General features: G+C 41.8%; 2 protein-coding genes and 1 pseudogene across 2 annotated transcripts; all 3 read right to left on the bottom strand.

Annotated features, from left to right (window-relative positions):
• The window catches only part of LOC115795132 (C-X-C chemokine receptor type 3-like), a 41,212-nt pseudogene extending 26,965 nt beyond the window's left edge, over positions 1-14,247 (bottom strand).
• LOC115794206 (C-X-C chemokine receptor type 3-like) lies at positions 11,175-15,076 on the bottom strand. Its single transcript, XM_030749583.1, has 3 exons — positions 15,064-15,076; positions 12,411-12,808; positions 11,175-12,300 (listed from the first exon to the last, which is right to left on the bottom strand). Exons 1-3 carry the CDS (start codon positions 15,074-15,076, stop codon positions 11,569-11,571), a joined length of 1,143 nt encoding a protein of 380 aa, XP_030605443.1. The 3' UTR covers positions 11,175-11,568.
• Positions 15,077-15,618: 542 nt separating this feature from the next.
• LOC115794715 (C-X-C chemokine receptor type 3-like) lies at positions 15,619-17,986 on the bottom strand. The gene is made up of 3 exons (XM_030750354.1): positions 17,856-17,986; positions 16,823-17,221; positions 15,619-16,713 (listed from the first exon to the last, which is right to left on the bottom strand). The coding sequence occupies exons 2-3, from the start codon at positions 17,219-17,221 to the stop codon at positions 15,979-15,981; spliced, it is 1,134 nt and encodes a 377-aa protein (XP_030606214.1). The 5' UTR covers positions 17,856-17,986; the 3' UTR covers positions 15,619-15,978.
• Positions 17,987-18,374: the final 388 nt, after the last annotated feature.

Here is an 18,374-nt window from a genome sequence, read left to right on the forward strand (position 1 = left end):
ATTATAGGGCGCCAAGAGATATTCAAGGAGTTTCACTCGGAAAGAAAGTCAAGCCCAAATAAGCAACTCCATGTTCAAAAACAAGCCCAAAAAACTGCAACCCGCGACTCACGAGATTTGCAAGCGACATGTTCAGCTGCACGTTCTCCTTAAATTGCCATTGTTTCCAAAGAACAATGTGGCTTTTGTAGACAATTAGGAAAAATCTGGTCTTGTCAGGAGAGATGGCATCCTTCTTACTTTAGATGGAGCAGTTCTCATTTCTAGAGGTTTTGCCAAATTTATTAAATTTCCCTAAATGTGACTATCCAGTATTGAGACCAGAAAGCAGGCTCTCTGCAGCTTCTCTCCTCCTGTCATCCCCCCAAACTCCCATAGATACTGATCTGCATTCTCAAATCACCAAAAATCTGCAAAAACAATTTAAGCATAAACATTCACAAAGAGTATAGCATCCTCAACAGCACCAAAGAATAAAACACTTAAATGTGGATTACTAAATATTATGTCTCTTGCTTCTAGGTCCCTATTAGTAAATGATTTAATAATTGATCAATATATTGATTTATTCTGCCTATTGGGACTTCTGCTGTGTTTGTGTGCCTATGTTACTTGTAAACGCTGCTACTGGAGCTTTAATTTCCTCGACAGAATCTTCCTAAACGGATTAATAAAGTGTTATCTAATCTAATCTAACACCACCCTGGGAGTTTGACCCATGGAATTGAATTCCTTAACTAAAAAGACACATACAGGTTTGCCCACAGACAAGGCAAGAGACAAGGTTGAATAAAAAAAATAATAATAAATTTTTTATTTAGGAAAAGCATAAGAATTCCACTCCTCTGTGAATCGCCACCTTATCGCCACCTTATCGTGGTGGAAGGGTTTGTGCATCCCAGTGATCCCAGGAGCTATGTTGCCCGGGGGCTTGTCCCCCTGGTAAGGTCTCCCATGGCAAACTGGTCCTGGGTGACGGTCCAAACAACGAGCGGTTCAGAAGACCCTTATGTCTGTAACAACGAGAGAACAGTTCACCCTGCCCGGGATAGGATTACCGGGGCCCCACCCTGGAGCCAGGCCTGGGGAGGGAGCACAAGGGAGAGCGTCTGGTGGCCGGGCATTAGCCTGTGGTGCCCGGCCAGGCGCAGCCCGAAGAGGTTACATGGGCCCGCCCTCCTGTAGGCCTACCACCCGCAGGAGGTGTTGCAGGGGTCAGGTGCAGTGTGTGTCGGCCGGTGGCCCAGGGCAGAGGCCCTGGTGGACCAATCCCCGGCTATCGAGAATGGCTATTGGGACATGGAATGTCACCTCTCTGGTGGGGAAGGACCCTGAGCTAGTGCCACAGGTTGAGAGATACCAGCTAGATATAGTTGGGCTCACCTCAATGCGTGGCCTGGGCTCTGGAAACAGTCTCCTGGAGAGGGGCTGGACTCTGTTCCAGTCTGGAGTTACCCTTTGTGAGAGGCGGCGAGCTGGGGTGGCTAATCTTGTATCCCCCCGGCTTGCTGCCTGCATGTCAGAGTTTTCACCGTTGGACGAGAGGGTTGTTTCCCTCCGCCTTCGGGCCGGGGAATGGGTCCTGACTGTTGTTTGTGCTTATGCTCCGAATGACAGTTCAGAGTACCCACCCTTTTTGGAGTTGCTGGGCAGGGTGCTGGAGAGTGCTCCATCTGGTGACTCCATAGTCTTGCTGGGAGACTTCAATGCTCATGTGGGCAATGACAGTGAGACCTGGAGGGGCGTGATTGGGAGGAATGACCTGCCCGATCTGAACCCAAATGGTGTTTTGTTATTGGACTTCTGTGCAAACCACAGTTTGTCCATAACAAACACCATGTTCGAACATAAGGATGTCCATAAGTGCACATGGCACCAGGACACCTTAGGTCGCAGGTCGATGATCGATTTTGTAATCATATCATCAGATCTGCGGCCGTATCTTCTGGACACTCGGGTGAAGAGAGGAGCTGAGTTGTCAACTGATCACCACCTGGTGGTGAGTTGGATTAGATGGCAGGGGAAGATGCTGGACAGACCTGGCGCACCTAAATGTATTGTGAGGGTGCGCTGGGAACGCCTGGCAGAAGCCCCAGTCCGGGAGATCTTCAACTCCCACCTCCGGCAGAACTTCGACAGCATTCCGAGAGAGGCTGAGGACACTGAGTCCAAATGGACCATGTTCCGCACCTCCATTGTTGAGGCTGCTGCTCATAGCTGTGGCTGCAAGGTGGTTGGTGCCTGTCGTGGTGGTAACCCCCGAACCAGATGGTGGTTACAGAGGTGAAGGGAGCCATCAAGCTGAAGAAAGAGTCCTATCGGGCTCCTATCGGGCTCCTATCGGGCTGACAGGTATTGGCAGGCCAAGTGGAATGCAGCTCGGGCAGTGGGCGAAGCAAAAACTCGGGTGTGGGAAGAGTTCGGTGAGGCTATGGAAAAAGACTTTTGGACGGCAAACCGTCAGGGGACTCAGGAGGGGAAAGGGGGATCACACTCCTCAGCTTCCCCGGTAAGGTCTATGCCAGGGTGCTGGAAAGGAGAGTCCGTCCGTTAGTCAAAACTTGGATCCAGGAGGAACAATGCGGTTTTCATCCTGGTCGCAGAACGCTGGACCAGCTCTTTATCCTCTCAAGGATATTCGAGTGGGCGTGGGAGTTTGCCCAACCAGTCTACATGTGCTTTGTGGACTTCGAGAAGGCATTCGACCGTGTCCCTCGGGGTATCCTGTGGGAGGTCTTGTGGGAGTATGGGGTGTCTGGCCCGTTGTTGTGGGCCATTCAGTCTCTGTACAACCGCAGTGAGAGCTTGGTCCGTATAGCCGGTAATAAGTCGGATTCCTTTCCTGTGGGTGTTGGACTCCGTCAGGGCTGCCCTTTGTCACTGATTCGGTTCATAATTTTTATGGACAGAATTTCTAGGCGTAGCCAGGTGGTGGAAGGCTTCTTCCTTGGTGGCCTCAGAGTCTCATCTCTGCTCTTTGCAGATGATGTGGTCCTGTTGGCTTCATCAGGGGGTGGCCTCCAGCTCGCAGTGTGAAGCCAAGTGTGAAGCGGCCGGCATGAGAATCAACACCTCTAAGTCTGAGGCCATGGTACTCAGCCGGAAAAGGGTGGAGTGCCCTCTCTGGCTCAGTTCTTGCCCCAAGTGGAGGAGTTCAAGTATCTCGGGGTCCTGTTCACGAGTGACGGGAGAAGGGAGCGGGAGATTGACAGACGGATTGGGGCTGCTTCTGCAGTGATGCAGACACTGCACCGGTCTGTCATGCTGAAGAGGGAGCTTAGTGTAAAAGCAAAACTCTCGATTTACCAGTTTATCTACGTTCCTACCCTCACCTATGGTCATGAGCTTTGGGTAGTGACCGAAAGAATAAGATCACGAATACAAGCGGCAGAAATGAGTTTCCTTCGAAGGGTGGCTGGCCTCTCCCTTAGAGATAAGGTGCGGAGTGCATCCATCTGGGAGGGGCTCAGAGTAGAGCTGCTGCTCCTCCACATTGAAAGGGGCCAGTTGAGGTGGCTCAGGGATCTAATTAGGATGCCTCCTGGCCGCCTCTTGGGTGAGGTGTTCCGTGCATGTCCCACTGGGAGGAGGCCCCGTGGTAGACCCAGGACACGCTGGAGGGATTATATCTCTCGGCTGGCTTGGGAATGCCTTGGGGTCCCTCCGGATGAGCTGGAGGAGGTGGCTAGGGAGAGGGAAGCCTGGGCTTCTCTGCTTAGGCTCCTGCCCCAGCGACCTGGCCCCGGATAAGCGGGAGAGAATGGATGGATGGATGAGAATTCCAAAGGCACACAAGAATTAAGGAGCAAAAAATCCCTTGCACTGGTCCCTGTTTGCCAGGGACCAGTGCAAGCGAGGAGGATTCTCCCAAGAAACTAAATAAAAATAATTCACCCATACACCTGATTACCACATCCTTGAGTGAAGAACCACAATCCCAGGGAAGCACAGCAAATAAAATGGGGGCAGGGGGCTGGACAGGGGTACACCACCCCCCCCAAGCCACCAGTATCGCCACCACCACCACCGCCTCATTAAAATCAAGTGAAAAGTACTAAATAAACTAATCAGAAAAACTAACTTAAAAACATAACATAAAGAAGCAAACAATGCATTAACCAAAACAGGAGCCATAGCAGTAGCGGTTCCTGATATGGGCGACATGACCACCCCCTCCCCCCAACGCCTTGCGATCGCCGCAGCAGCGCCTACTGCACTACTCCACTTGTGGGGTAATGGGCGCCCTCTGCCTGCTGACAGACAGATAGATTTTAACAGAAGGAAAGGGGCAGGTGGGGTATAACAGCTCCCAAAGGTTTTTTGTTTGGTGCAGAATAAAGCCATGCTCCAACTGATGTTAACCAGCTTTTATTCTCTTCTTTGCCAGCAACACAGTGAAAAACTATATTGAATGCACAATATAAACGTGTTAATTAACTGACATTTACAACCAAAATAAAACTTATATCCAAAGTAAATACATAAACATACCGTGTGCACCTTCTGCCCAAACATTTAGGAGAGTTATTGCCCATATTATCCGTTCTTTTTCTTTTCAAGCTTAAATCAACACTAACATATTTTCTGGGTGTTGTCGGTAGCCTCCGATAGCTTGCATCAATCAATTAATCATGAGCTCGCTGCATGATCACCTCTCCATGCAATACACAACTCCACCAACAAATGTCAATAATACAACACAAGGTAAATTAATTTTCAAGATTTACAAAGAAAATGACAAAATATGAACAAATAAACACCTTCCCTCTGCGACAGCTACACTGCCACCAAAATTACAAAAGATTTATATTCACAATGAATTGAACAAATTTAAATCTGGTAATTTTCCATAAAATGACAATCAGCCTCCATACTATGTTACAAAGTGAAATTACTTACAATCTTAAAGATTATACATTTATGTTTATGTTGACCCTTGCAACCTCTTCTGTAACGTAGGACTCATTTTCAACTAATACCACTAGTTTTTGAACTGGTCTCTCAAGAAACGATAGCTGTTTCAAACCTTCATCTTTTATTCCCAAATCTGTTTGTCCTACTTGGAGCTTAACCTTTCGCACTAAACCATCATCATCTTTAGTTGATTCAACTACCCTTGCCAATTTCCACTTGTTTCTAGGAACAATGTCCTCCTTTACAATCACTACATCCCCAACTTGCATGTTTCTTCTGGGTGTATGCCACTGTTGTCTTAAGCTGATGTTGATTAAGTATTTCTTGTGCCATCTGCTCCAGAACTGCTCTGTCAAATATTGCACTTTCCACCACCTCTTCCTGGCATACAAATCTTCTCTAATGAATCTACCAGGAGGCGGGAGTCTTCAATGCGGGGGGAATAGGTTCGTCCCATACTACTCCACGTTTGCACATTTCCTGGAGTATTTGCTTCCCAGTTAGAGTGTAGGGCGAAAGAAATCCTAACGGGTCGTACACATTTGCTACTGTTGCCAGAATTCCTCAACGTGTGGCTGGCCTTTCTTTGAGGGGTACACTGAATGAGAACACGTCAGCCTCAACATTCCATTTTACTCCCAATACACTTTGCATTGGAATTTAGTTCAAGTTGACGTCCTTTACATTGCTGGCTCATTCAGTTTCTGGGATAACACTCAAAACCTCCTTACTATTGCACACAAATTTGTGCAAGCGCAGTCTCCCCTTAGCACATACGTTTTGAGCTTCACAGACCAGCTGCTTTGCCTTGTTGACTGAATCAATGCTGGTTAGTACATCATCCACGTAGAAGTTTTTTGAATGAAGCTGGCTGCCAAAGGGTAGTCCTTCTCATGTTCACTTGCAAGATATTTCATGCCATAGTTAGTACATCCTGGTGACGATGTCGCTCCAAAAATGTGCACTCGCATGTGATATTCCTTGGGCTCACTATCAGTATTCCCATCTTTCCACCGCAGGAATCTTAGGAAATCCCTATTTTTTGGGCTGACATGGAAACAGTGAAACATTTTCTCCACATCGCATGTAATTGCAATCTGATGCTCTTGAAATCTGCACAATACCCCTGCCAGAGTATTAGTCAAGTCTGGGCCGCTTTATGCAGCCAGTATAAATGCCAGAGACACGCAACTCTGCTACAAATCAGCACGCCCAGGTCATACTAACTGTCAGAAACCTCGAAGCACAGGCCCAAGAGAAGGAGTAACTTTGCAACTTCTGCTAAATGAATCATGATATAATATAGATATTTTCAAAGCCTGTTTCCTCCAGCACAATACGTACTGTAAAAACACTTCCAGTGTTCTTGCACAGGGAAGTACCAAATCAATGACGTGCGGTGAGGTTTGAGACGGGTGAAGCACTGACTCGTCTGGAGTGGATGTTTACATATATGAACCCAAAATAGAAGCTTATATTTCAATTTTAATTATGCTAATGATTAATTATGCCTTACTCAACTTCATACTGTTCAACAATGATGGCAAGAAAAACAAAATATTTCATGTAAGGTCAAACTTTTTTTTTTTTTTTGGGGGGGGGGGGTCTCTTTCTAAATTAAAAAAAAAAAAAAAGTATTATCTTACCTTTATTTGAAAATGAAGTCCATGCACCTATCCTTCTCAGCACTGCTGCTGGGACAGCACTGCCCCCTATCGGTGTGGCACGGTACTTTCTGCCTCACTCTGTGTATATTCACTGTGCATTTATGACCAATCACAAAGAATAAACATGTCACACACATTCATTCAATATATTAGACAGACTGTGGAACATTAGCATGTGTAGCACATGTGTAATCAAACATGTATATTGGAGATATAAAGAGAGACAGCAATGGGCATGCCAACCGCCTGCTTCATTTATTGTATGTGACACAGCGCCACCAGAGGTGAGGCACAGCACTGCACTGCCTCATCCCGCATTTCTTCCATGTGTTGAACAGGCAATGCATAAATTCCGGGATTTTGACCATTAAAGGGTTGAAATAATTCACTAAACAGTTTCATAAAACAGTTTTATAGAACAGTCAAGTGGTCAAATGTATTTTCTCTTATCATTGTTAATATTTTACTTGACATGATGATGGGAGGCAATGCCTCCCCTAACTGCACTCCATTGCCCAGTAGACCAACAACAAACACCACCTTCCATCATCTGTGCAGAAACAGAGGAAATGCCATTAACTTGGTATGAGCGTTTTACTTTTAATTGCTTTCAACTACATGGTGGTGACATCTATCTGTTTGTATGTATGCCTGACTGCTTATTTTTGTTTAGACAAATTCAAAGCAAAAAAAAAAAATGTTTTCATCTTCTGTACTTAGCTTAATTGTTTAGGTTTTCTTAAAATGTTCACACTTTAAGTCAGCTGTAATATATCAAACCTGCTGCATTAGACATCCAATGCCTTCCAGACAAAGAATTTGAAAATACTTTCAAAATGTTTACAGGTAAAGAATATTGTGTTTTTTTCTAAATAATATTTAACTGTAAGCACAGGGTGAAATACCAAGTGTTTGCCAAAATAATAAAGGTTAGTAATTTTATATTTGATTATCTGAATTACTTGTACCAATCAACAAAAGGGAGTTTTTTTTAACTTAATGTTTTTTTTAATTCAGTGGTAGAATTTGTTGAAGAAAAATGATTATACATATCCAAGAAGAAACTTGTAAAACAAATTAGGAGCCGTGAAGCTCCTTATTAATCAGAATTTTAATCGTCTGTGACTTGATGTAATATTATGAAGAATGAATCATCCTTTTGTTAAAGTACTTACTGAATGACAAACAATATATAAAGCAAACTCACACAAATCACACTTCATACCACATCACAGCTCAACATGATGTGGACTGTTACTGTGAAGTAAAGGTATGCACAAAGAGGAAAACAATTGAGCAAAGATAACAAAGCAAAGCAAGAATTCTGCATCAAAATTCAATACGTGATCATTTGGTAATTCCTTAATTGCATATTTTATCAAATTAATTTGTACAGAGAGGGGCCAGTGGATGTGTGTAATGTGTGTGTAATTTAATGTAAGGAAAGTGAAATTCTATAATAAAGATAAAAATAAAAAATAGGTGTAACAAAAAAACATACCTAACTAGAATCCTCTGGTTACAAAAATCTGCCCAGTGAAGAAGAGCTCTGCCTTAAGCAATGCTGATAAATGCATTTAAACCCACCACACAGGAAGCTGACATAAAATGAAAACTGAGACAACCAAACCAAAAAAAAAAAAAACCCTCCTCCACCTTTCACTGCACATTATGACAGTATGAAAACTTTCAGAAGCTGGCAGCAAGGAGTCTGATATTTAACAGAAATCATTGGGTTCATCATCAGGGTTCTAGCCAGCGATTGATTGCTGGTAACATTTTGATGATGCATTTTTGTGACGAAAAAAAACTGTTTCTAAATTTCGATTTTATTTCTTATTTCCTCATCATTCAAGATGGTGCGAAAAAAATTTAGCCTTCATTTATAAATGTAGTTTATATTTTCTACATAGCTATAAAATAATACTAAACTTTAATTTCATTTCATGTTTTAAATTGTGTGTTTCATATGTCTTGTTCATTTTCTTGTTCAGCTGTGTAGAGCTGAATGGAGTAGGACCCAAGTGCAAGACTCCAGAGGCAAGGAATTAACTCAGAGTTCAGCTTTAATGTAAATTGTTCACAAAACCCAAAAACTTCAGCTCGGCAGGAACTAGGGACCAGACCTATGGAGAACACAGGACCGCAATGGGGCACATCGCAACAAAGAACAGAGGAAATTTCAGGGCTTAAGTACACACTGGGGTAATTAGGAAAAAATGAGAAGCACAATGGTACATGGCCGAAACCACTCAGTGAAAACAAGACAAAAGAAGCAAAACTAAACACAAGATAAGAGACTAGCAAATTAAAACAGGAAGTAACAGAAGATGGGACACAGAAACATGGACTTGACTAGACACAGGAAACATAGGGAAGGCAGAGCAAACTGGAATACAACAGACACCATAACTAAATGTTTAAAATTGAAACCCTAAGGAGATATGCAAAATTCTAAATTGCAACAACTACAATTAACTAAGAATCAACAGAGACATTAACAGAAACTGAAAATCCAGAACTCAAAACTGTAATGGTTGGTCTGCGCTTTCTCCCCACCCCCTGCCCCTCCAAGGGCGGCCGTTGGTGCTGTGATTGCTTTTCCACGCACCTGCATCCCATCTGCTGATCATGCTGGGTATTTATGGTCCTGTGGAAGCTCCTGCTCCTCGCAAGAAAGTCAGCGTCAGCTGCTGGGAAGCCACTGTCCACTATCCGGCCTCCCAACCCACCTACTCATTCACCTGCCTGCTTTTCCGGAAGCCTGACAACACCAACCATCACCAGCACAACATTTCTTTCTCCTTGTTGCCTTTCTGTTTACTTTAGTAAATGGCTTTTACGCCAGTGGGAAGATATGCATATGATAAAGCATATATAGGGTCAGTGTGTGACTAAGGCAGTTACACTTTCTGTCAACATTTCTGTGAAACCCGAAACTAAACGCTTGTCAGATTCATTTGGTTTCAGAATTATTTGACATTTAAAAGACATTTTTGGTTGACATTTGGTGGTTTGGTCGAACCTGGGATCCAGGAGGAACAATGCAGTTTTCGTCCTGGTCGCGGAACGCTGGACCAGCTCTTTATCATCTCAAGGATATTCAAGTGTGCATGGGAGTTTGCCCAACCAGTCTACATGTGCTTTGTGGACTTGGAGAAGGCATTTGACCGTGTCCCTCGGGGTGTCCTTTGGGAGGTCCTGCGGGAGTATGGGGTGTCTGGCCTGTTGTTGCGGGCCATTCAGTCTTTGTACAACCGCAGTGAGAGCTTGGTCCGTATAGCCGGTAATAAGTCGGATTCCTTTCCTGTGGGTGTTGGACTCCGTCAGGGCTGCCCTTTGTCATCGATTCTGTTCATAATTTTTATGGACAGAATTTCTAGGTGTAGCCAGGTGGTGGAAGGCTTCTTCCTTGGTGGCCTCAGAGTCTCATCTCTGCTCTTTGCAGATGATGCGGTCCTGTTGGCTTCATCAAGGGGTGGCCTCCAGTTCGCAGTGGAACGGTTCGCAGCCAAATGTGAAGCGGCCGGCATGAGAATCAACACCTCTAAGTCTGAGGCCATGATCCTCAGCCGGAAAAGGGTGGAGTGCCCTCTCCGGCTCAGGAACCAGTTCTTGCCCCAAGTGGAGGAGTTCAAGTATCTCGGGGTCTTGTTCACGAGGGATGGGAGAAGGGAGCGGGAGATCGACAGACGGATTGGGGCTGCTTCTACAGTGATGCGGACGCTGCACTGGTCTGTCATGCTGAAGAGGGAGCTTAGTGTAAAAGCAAAGTTCTCGATTTACCGGTCGATCCACGTTCCTACCCTCACCTATGGTCACGAGCTTTGGGTAGTGACCGAAAGAATAAGATCGCGAATACAAGCAACTGAAATGAGTTTCCTTTGAAGGGTGGCTGGCCTCTCCCTTAGAGATAAGGTGAGGAGTGCAGCCATCTGGGAGGGGCTCAGAGTAGAGCCGCTGCTCCTCCACATCGAAAGGAGCCAGGTGAGGTGGCTCGGGCATCTGATTAGGATGCCTCCTGGCCGCCTCTTGGGTGAGGTGTTCCAGGCATGTCCCACTGGGAGGAGGCCCTGTGGTAGACCCAGGACACGCTGGAGGGATTATATCTCTCGGCTGGCCTGGGAACGCCTTGGGGTCTCTCCGGATGAGCTGGAGGAGGTGGCTGGGGAGAGGGAAGCCTGGGCTTCTCTGCTTAGGCTCCTGCCCCAGCGACCCGGCCCCGGATAAGCGGGAGAGAATGGATGGATGGATTTTTGGTCTTAGTCTACATGTTTTATCTGCATGTGAGTAATATTTGCCAAGTTTTTTTAATCAAAGTTTAGGTTTTTTCAAAATTAAGACAAAAATCGAAATTTTCTGCCATTTCTCTTTCAACTAGTCGAAAGGCTTCAAATGGAAACTGTAACCTGGAGACCAGAACACCTAATCAATAAATGTAACAATTTTTTAAATATTTTTTTTACAGTTTTGTTAGATGTTTCCAAAGATCCTTGTATAACTTTAAGAACCTGTAGCTGGCCTGTTGCCCTGTGGGTGTGCTGAAGTATTGAACACAAACATTTTTATGTTTAAAAGAAAATTATTGGGAATTTGAACATTTGACACAAAAGACACAAATGTATACAAAAATGAGGCATAAAATACATGCTGTTTTAAACCTTTTTAAGTAAAACAGTAGCTCTTTACACAAATAATTCTCATGTTGTCCCGACTTATTTTTAGTACACTACTGTCCATAATCAGAAAAAGGAAATATGAGCTGCCAACAAATGCAAATACTTCTGTCCCTTCACATTCAACTACTGATGCACTAAGAACTACAGAAAACAACACAATAACCACTGCCTGTTTCAGGTTTTTCTTTTTTTTTTTTAAAGAAAAAAATATACAAATGCACATTGCATGTTCTCATGTTTATATCTTTGTCTGCATGTCAGTTTGGGTCTGTAAGCAAGCTTGTTCAGATTTGCTGTTTTTGTCTTTCTCAGATAGCGATAGAGTTGGACGTGTCGGCAGACTCAGACCAAATGGAGCTTTTCATGCTCCTGACAGCAGATTGGAGTTTGTCACTTGCCATCTTGCAGCCCAAAGATCTGAAGATGCCCAAGAGCTGACGCCGGAACTTCACACCCACGAAGGCATACAAGATAGGATTGAGACAGCAGTGAATGAAACCCGCAGTCATGGTCACTGTCTTAGCTTTCTCCAGAGATGTGACTGAACAGGTTTCATTGCTGTTGTCAAAATGAAACGTTTCCACCAAGAGTGTGATGTTGTACGGCGTCCAGCAGAGAAAGAAAACCACAACCACGGCCATGATGACCTTGAAAGCTTTCTGCTTTTTAAGGCTTTGAGTACCACACCTCAGCTGATGCAGGATGCAGGAGTAGCAGACAATCATGATAAGTGAAGGAAGCAGAAAACCCATTATGTGATAAATCAGACGAGATGCCAACTTCCAAGAATCTTCTGCCGTTTCATTAAATTTGCGATAGTTGTGAATACACTCTCTTCTGTTTCGTCTGCCATCAAACACATCTTCTAGAAAGATCCAGTCAGTGACAGAGAGGAGCAGGGAAAAGAACCAAACCATCAAGCAGCTGGCATGAACAACCCAAGGCTTCTTTCTGGAGTACATTTGGGTGGCGTGGACGATGGACAGGTAGCGATCCAGACTGATGCAGGCCAGGAGAAAGATCCCACAGTAGAAGTTGATCTAAAGGAATCAACAAAAGAAGAGTAAGTAATACTTTACAACCTCTATCAAATGAATCGTCATATAACACAGATATTTTCAAAGAATCTTTCCTCCAGCACAATACTTACTGTAAAAACACTTCCACTGATCTTGCACAGGAGAGTACCAAATGTCCATCCATCACTTTGCCCATACTGTGCAGCCCACATGGGCAGCGCCACCAACATCAGGACATCTGCCACTCCCAGGTGGAGGATGAAGGTATCTGTCACACTCCAGGTTTTCCTACTCCGAGCCAGTATTCCCAACAGCAGTCCATTCCCCAGTAGACCAACAACAAGCACCACAGAGTACAGAACTGGTATGAACACTGCTTCAAAATTCACACCGTCATGCAGGTCGCAAACATCACCCCCTTCACAACAACCACCATCAGAGTCGTTCCATGAGTAGTTATAATAGTTCTCGTACAAATCAAGCAAGTCAAGGTCCTCCACATTCAGTGTAATCGTTTTCCTTCCATCATCTGTGGATAGAGAGAAGAAACCCTATTAATTTGGTTTGACCATTTGGCTTGTGGAATTTGATTGTTTGATTGTTTTTGTTTAGACAAATTAAAAGCAAATATTATGTTTTCATCTTCTGTATTTAGTTTAGTAATTTAGGTTTTCTTAAAATGTTCACATTTTAAGAAAAAGAGAGCAAATGCCAGTAATTTGGTTTGACCATTTGGCTTGTGGAGTTGTTATCAACCACACAGTGGCGCTATCTATCTATCTATCTATCTATCTATCTATCTATCTATCTATCTATCTATCTATCTATCTATCTATCTATCTATCTGCGTGTGTGTGTGTCTGTGTGTGTGTGTGTGTGTGTGTGTGTGTGTGTGTGTGTGTGTGTGTGTGTGTGTGTGTGTGTGTGTGTGTGTGTGTGTGTGTGTGTAGGTTTGCATGTATGTATGATTTTTTTTTTGTTTAGACAAATTAAAAGCAAAAACATTGTTTTCTTCTTCTGTATTTAGTTTAATCCTTTAGGTTTCCTTAAAATGTTCACATTCTAAGCAGATCGTATGTCAGCTAAGGGTTTTATAACAGCATAGCAAACCTGCTGCATTAGCAGGAAACATAAATACTAATACTACTGTACCTGGGTATATAATACTTTGCGTTATAAGGTTTCTAATTTTATTTTTGTTATCTGAATTACTTGTATCAACATAAAGGAGTTATGACATTTCGGTCATATTACTGATTTATTTTTCATTTATTTATTTGTTTTATTTATTTTATATTCATCCCTTTTTTGTTCAGTGGTAGAATTTGGAGAAGAAAACTGTATGCACACATCAAAGAGGAAGTATGTATAAATTCACAGTTTGCAACAAATTAGGAGCCATGAAGCTCCTAAACATTAATCGGAATTTTAATCATGATGTTATATCATGAAGAATCAATCATTCTTTTGATAAGGTAAATGATTCAAAGGAGTAGTATCACATTCATTACTGTCTCACTGCCTTATTCTTCACAAAATGCCAACAACTTACTGAATAACTAAAAACGGTAAAATACCACACTGTAATACTTCAAACAACTGCGCAGTTTAACATCCTGTGGACTGTTACTGTGAACTGAAGGTGGGTGTACAAGCAGGTAAACAAATGAGCAAAGAAAGCATTCTGTGATCATTTAGTTATTTGTTCATTAATTTGTTTGTATAGAGTGGGTTCAGTGCAGTTCAAATACACAATGTCTGTAATGTAAGTTGGACCAAATTTCTATAATAATGATATGTGCATGAAAAATGAAAACTAGCTAGTATGGGATGATTTAAAAAAAAAAAAAAAGAAAAGAATAGAAAAAATAGGCATAAAATAAAAACATACCAAACTAGAAGTCTCTGATATTGGAGATCACACAGCTGCCCAGTGAAAAAGAGGTCTACCTCTAGCAGTTCAGATGAAAGCATCTAAACCCACTAAAGAGGAAGCTGACATAAGAAATTTCAGACATGCATACCGAAAAAAAATAAAACTCCTCCTCCATACACGGCACATTATATGTGTTCATTATCAGTAATTGTCACTAAGGAGTTTGATGTTTTTACAGACATTAATAGAAACTATTGCTAATGATTGATAATAAAAAAAAAAATTGTTTTAAATTTCTTTATTTCTTATTTCCTCAATTTTTAAGATGGTGAGAATAAAGCTTTAACCTACATTTAAAAATAGAATGCATATTTTGGGGTGGCTGTGGATCAGGAGGTAGAGCAGGTCATCTAGTAATTGCAAGGTTGGTGGTTCGATTCCTGGCTGCTCCAGTCTGCATGCCAAATTGTCATTCAGCAAGATACTGAACCCCAAGTTTCTTTCTGATGCAATCGTCAGAGTGTGAACGTTAGATAGTAAGCACTCAGCTGTAGAAGGAAGTGCTTGTGTGAGTGGGTAAATGCATACGTGTTTTGTAAAGTGCTTTGAGTGCTCCGTAAGAGTAGAAAAGTGCAATGTAAGAGCTAGTCTATTTATCATATTTTGATACAGCTATAAAATGATCCTGAACTAAAATTTCAATTCACTTAATGTATTAACTTTTTTGTTTCACATGTCTGGAATTAGCCTACAGTAGAGATAGCCTAACCTATAAATTCCCTGTAAAACTGTATAAAAATAAAAAAAATCTCTGTTGCTCTTCTCTTTATGATAATAAAGGACCTGTAAAGATACGCACATGATAAAAAATCATTTATACGGTTAGTGTGTGACTAAGGTAGTCATACTTTCCGTGAACATTTCTGTGACATCAGACAGTATGTCTGAAAACGCTTGTCAGTTTCATTTGGTTTGGATGTTGCGTTTCAGATTTTTTTTTTCTTGGCATTTAAAAGAGGTTTGGGGTTTTAGTCTATATGCGTTATCTCTTTGTGACTAATAATTGTGATAAATCACGTCTTTCAAATTTTAGGTTGTTTTCAGAAGAAAGACTAATTTTTCTGCCATCTTTCTGTCAAATTAAGAAAATTAAAAATACTAGTCGACAGATTTCAAATAGAAACTTAAAACCTGGCGCCTGGTACACTTGATCAAAGGAATGTACCAACTGTTTGATGTTTTTTTTAACTGTCTTGCAGTTTTGATAGATATTTCCAAAACTCCTTGCATAGCTTTGACAACAAGTAAGTTAATTTCAGTGAATAATTACCCAAGATTCCTGTGATGGGACTGTGGGTGTGCTGTAATGTTAGAAGTAGACTTGCTTATGTTTAATAAAATTTATTTGGAATTTGAACATTTGATTCAAAAAACATGAATATATACAAAAAATGTGACATAAAATACATGCTGTTTAAAACCTTTTAAGGTGAAACAGTAGTTCTTTACACTAATATTTCTCATGTTGTCTTGAAAACATGAGAATTATTTTTTAGTACTGTAGTATAAATTATTTATTTATAGTACAATACTCCCCAGCAATCAGAAAAAGGAAATACTATAAGCTTCCAGCAAATGCAGGTGCAAGTTCAAGATAGATAAAATTATTTCAGTCCTTTAACTACTGATGCACTAAGAACTACAGAAAACAACACAACAATATAATACAAAAGGGCATTGCATGTTCTCATGTTTATATCTTTGTCTGCATGTCAGTTTGGATCTGTAAGCAAGCTTGTTCAGATTTGCTGTTTTTGTCTTTCTCAGATAGCGATAGAGTTGGACGTGTCGGCAGACTCAGACCAAATGGAGCTTTTTCTGCTCCTGACAGCAGATTGGAGTTTGGCACTTGCCATCTTGCAGCCCAGAGATCTGAGGATGCCCATGAGCTGACGCCGGAACTTCACACCCACAAAAGCATACAGGATAGGATTGAGACAGCAGTGAATGAAACCCACAGTGGTGGTCACTGTCTTAGCTTTCTCCAGAGATGTTGTGCCTGAACAAGTTTCATTGCTGTTGTCAAAATGAAACATTTCCACCCAGATCATGATGTTGTACGGCGTCCAGCAGAGAAAGAAAACCACAACCACAGCCACGATGACCTTGAAAGCTTTCTGCTTTTTAAGGCTTTGAGTACCACACCTCAGCTGATGCAGGATGCAGGAGTAGCAGACAATCATGATAAGTGAAGGAAGCAGAAAGCCCATTATGTGATAAATCAGGCGAGATGCCAACTTCCAAGAATCTAATTCCGTTTCATTAAATTTGCGATAGTTGTGAATACACTCTCTTCTGCCTCGTCTGTCATCAAACACATCTTCTAGAAAGATCCAGTCAGTGACAGAGAGGAGCAGGGAAAAGAACCAAACCATCAAGCAGCTGGCATGAACAACCCAAGGCTTCTTTCTGGAGTACATCTGGGTGGCGTGGACGATGGACAGGTAGCGATCCAGACTGATGCAGGCCAGGAGAAAGATCCCACAGTAGAAGTTGATCTAAAGGAATCAACAAAAGAAGAGTAAGTAATACTTTACAACCTCTATCAAATGAATCGTCATATAATACAGTCATTTTTAAAGCATCTTTCCTCAGCACAATACTTACTGTAAAAACACTTCCAGTGATCTTGCACAGGGGAGTACCAAATGTCCATCCATCACTTTGGCCATACTGTGCAGCCCAGATGGGCAGCGTCACCAGCATCAGGACATCTGCCACTCCCAGGTGGAGGATGAAGGTATCTGTCACACTCCAGGTTTTCCTACTCCGAGCCAGTATTCCCAGCAGTAGTCCATTCCCCAGTAGACCAACAACAAGCACCACAGAGTACAGAACTGGTATGAACACTGCTTCAAAATTCACACCGTCATGCAGGTCGCAAACATCACCCCCTTCACAACAACCAACATCAGAGTCGTTCCATGAGTAATTATAAAAGTTCTCGTACAAATCAAGCAAGTCAAGGTCCTCCACATTCACACTAATTCTTTCACCTTCCATCATCTGTGGATAGAGAGAGGAAACCCTATTAATATGGTTTGACCATTTGGCTTGTGGAGTTTGATTGTTTTTGTTTAGACAAATTAAAAGCAAAAATAAGCTAGTATGTATGTCAGCTTGTGTGTGTATATATATATATATATATATATATATATATAGCAAAACTTCTAAACATTAATTACATTTATTCATTCTTTCAGAACTGTTTACTGCCTCCATTACTGTCTCACTCCCTTATTCTTAACGAAATGCCAACAACTTACTGAATGACAAAAAAATATAACGCAAACTGTCACACTTCAAACCACAGCACAGTTTAGCATGCTGTGGACTGTTACTGTGAAGTAAAGGTGTGTGTGCAAACAGGAAAACAAATGAGCAAAGAAAAAAAAGACAAAGTAAAGCAAGCATTCTGCATCAACATTTAATTTGTGATCATTTAGTATTTTGTTAATTGCATACCTAATCCTATTCGTTTGTACAGAGAGTGGCCAGTGCAGTTCAAATGCACAATGTGATGTGTGTAATCTAATGTAAGCAGAACTGAAATTTTATGCTAAAGAATGACATATGCATGAGAAATGAAAACTAGCTAGGATAGGATGATTAAAAAAATAGGTGTAAAATAAAAACATACCAAACTAGAATCCTCTGATATTGTAGATCACAAAAATCTGCCCTGTGAAAAGGAGCTCTGCCTCCAGCCGTGCTCATAAAAGGATTTAAACCCACTACAGAGGAAGCTGACATAAGACAAAGACTGAAGCGACTAAACCAAAAAAACCCTCCTCCATCTTGCACTGCGCGTTATGACAGCATGAAAACTTTCATAAGCTGGCAGTAAGGGGTCTGATCTTTTTTTTTTTTTTGGTAATGTTTTTTTGATAAAGAATTCTGGTGAAGAAAAACTTGCTTTTAAATTTCTATTTTATTTCTTATTTCCTCCTCATTCGAGATACTGAGAATAAAGTTTTACCCTTAATTTAAAAATGTAGCTATACATATAAATAGCTATAAAATACTCCTAAACTGTAATTTCACAATTCAAAATTCACATCATATATTAACTGTGGGTTTCAGAGGTCTGGATCCAGCCCACAGTAGGGATAATGTAACCTATTTATAAATTCCCCGTTACAACTGTTTTCTCCTTGTT

Source organism: Archocentrus centrarchus, chromosome 16, assembly GCF_007364275.1.
Source record: "Archocentrus centrarchus isolate MPI-CPG fArcCen1 chromosome 16, fArcCen1, whole genome shotgun sequence".
Lineage (NCBI taxonomy): Eukaryota > Metazoa > Chordata > Actinopteri > Cichliformes > Cichlidae > Archocentrus > Archocentrus centrarchus.

Bases quoted from the DNA above. Each gene is read 5' to 3' on its own strand.
- LOC115794715 (XM_030750354.1), bottom strand. From the start codon at position 17,221: ATGATGGAAGGTGAAAGAATTAGTGTGAATGTGGAGGACCTTGACTTG. The intron at 16,714-16,822 runs GTAAGTATTGTG...TGATTCCTTTAG, and splicing joins TCACTGGAAGTGTTTTTACA to ATCAACTTCTACTGTGGGAT.
- LOC115794206 (XM_030749583.1), bottom strand. The intron at 12,301-12,410 runs GTAAGTATTGTG...TGATTCCTTTAG, and splicing joins TCAGTGGAAGTGTTTTTACA to ATCAACTTCTACTGTGGGAT.